Here is a 2133-nt window from a genome sequence, read left to right on the forward strand (position 1 = left end):
TCATTACACATTTTTGACAATTAGCCATGAATTTCGACAACTTGTCTAACATTTTATAAAGTTAAACAAAACTTAATCTTTATGAGATTATGATGATTACAGATTGAGTGGTACATATTTCAATCAAACTACTATGATGATCAAGGATTTAGTGGTAGATAATCTATTGAGGTACTATTATGATGATTGTGTTTATAGTATTAGAACAACACTTTATCATGTCGAATTGGATCTTAATTCATTATACATTTTTGACAATTAGCCATGACTTTCGACAGCTAGTCTAAAATTTCGACTGCCTGTCTTAAAACTGTCGACAGCTAGTCTGAAATTTCGACTGCTTGTCTAAAAATTTCGACAGCTAGTCTAAAATTTCGACTGCCTGTCTAAAACTTTCGACAGCTTGTCTAAAATTTTGACTGCCTGTCTAAAGATTTCAACAGCTTGTCTAAAATTTCGACTGCCTGTTTAAAATGTTTGAAATGTCTAAAAAGGCTCCAATAACACAATAAAAGAACATATATCTCAATATCAAACCAAGTCCAAAATATGAAATCACACAATATTATCAAAACATTAAACATCAAACCAAGTCCAAAATAAATTGAAAAATAATCACTTCTTGCATGTGGTTTTGTTGTGCCCATAACATCCACAATTGGAACACTTCCGTTGCTTTTTTCCCCCATCAACATCAGAAACCTTACCCTTTACTTTCTTTGATGACGATTCAGGTGCAGAATTACTCTTCTCCTTTGGAAACTCTCCTCTCGAAGGAATTCGTTTATTCTTTGGTCTCCCTTGGGGAATTAACATAACTGGTTTGATAACGACTTGAGACTTAACCTCTTCTGGAAGAAGCCATTCTATTTCAGGTGGTAAAGGGTAAATAGATTCTTCATAAGCCATCCTCTAAAATTCAGTCGTGTAGAATTTTGAGCATAGACTATAAACATCTACTCCACGATGCATTGCTGTAGTGATGCCATGAATACATGGAATCTTATCAATGTCAAACTCTCGACATGTACAAGAATGTTCCTCAATATTAACTAGACCGTCTAGTGGCTCACCTTTAACATGCAACTCACTTAGATTAATGGGTGTAACTCTCATGTACCTTGATTATTCGTTTCTTTGTCTCATTATATCTTCTGCGTCAACTGTAAGTGGTGTTGGACAAGAATTTGCATTTGTCCTTCTCTCATGGAACCATCTGGAGAGTGTAGTGATAATTTCCTCCAATAAAGGAATGATGGGCCATTCTCGAGCTTCTCTAAAAACTTGGTTCAATGACTCAGAATTGTTGGTGGTCATGATGTTGTATCGATTACCATGGAAATGACATCTGGACCAGCTTTCAAAAGATGCATTCTTCAGGTATGTTGCCAGACTTGGTTTTTTTGTAGAAATCACAGCAAATAACTTTGTGAACTCTGAAACTCTGTACGCTTTTGCCGTCTTCTCAAACAACTTTTTCAAACCTTTACCACTAAATTTTATCTTTATATTTTGTCCAAGATGCCACATACAAGCTCCATGGTAAGCATTTTTATATACATTTCGAACTCCCTTTATAATGCTTTTGTGTCTATCAGATATAAACACTAAATCAGTAGTATCAGGCACTTGATCTCGTAAGCATGTCAAAAACCAATTCCAAGATGCATCATTCTCAGAATCAACAATACCAAAAGCAAGAGGATAAATTTGAAAATTTCCATCTTGTGCAGTTGCAATGAGTAAATTTCCTCCAAATTGGTTTTTCAAATGAGTTCCATCAATAGATATAACTTTTCTCATGTAACGAAAACCTCTAATGGATACTCCCAAAGACAAAAATAATTATTTGAATTTCTGTTCTTCATCAACAATTAATCTAGTGTACGTACCAGGATTAGACTTTTGGACCATGTACAAGTAAGAGGGGAGTTTTGGATAACTGTTTGCCGTTGAACCCCTTATAAGTTCATGTGCGCACTTTCTTGCCTTCCATGCCTTCCAATAACTACACTTTACACCAAGATTCTTGTTCATCTCATTAACTATTTGTGCTGGATTTGGACCTTTTTTCACACCTTCATATCTCGCTTTCAAGTGCTCTGCAATAATAGAACAAGTTGCTTGCCGGTG

At 35.2% G+C, this 2133-nt stretch overlaps 1 protein-coding gene across 1 annotated transcript; it reads right to left on the bottom strand.

Moving 5' to 3' along the window:
- Positions 1-1125: 1125 nt before the first annotated feature.
- Positions 1126-1803, bottom strand: LOC133806298 (uncharacterized). Its single transcript, XM_062244418.1, has one exon. The coding sequence runs from the start codon at positions 1801-1803 to the stop codon at positions 1126-1128; it is 678 nt and encodes a 225-aa protein (XP_062100402.1).
- Between the last annotated feature and the right edge of the window lie 330 nt (positions 1804-2133).

The sequence above is a fragment of the Humulus lupulus genome, chromosome X (genome assembly GCF_963169125.1).
Source record: "Humulus lupulus chromosome X, drHumLupu1.1, whole genome shotgun sequence".
Classification (NCBI taxonomy): domain Eukaryota; kingdom Viridiplantae; phylum Streptophyta; class Magnoliopsida; order Rosales; family Cannabaceae; genus Humulus; species Humulus lupulus.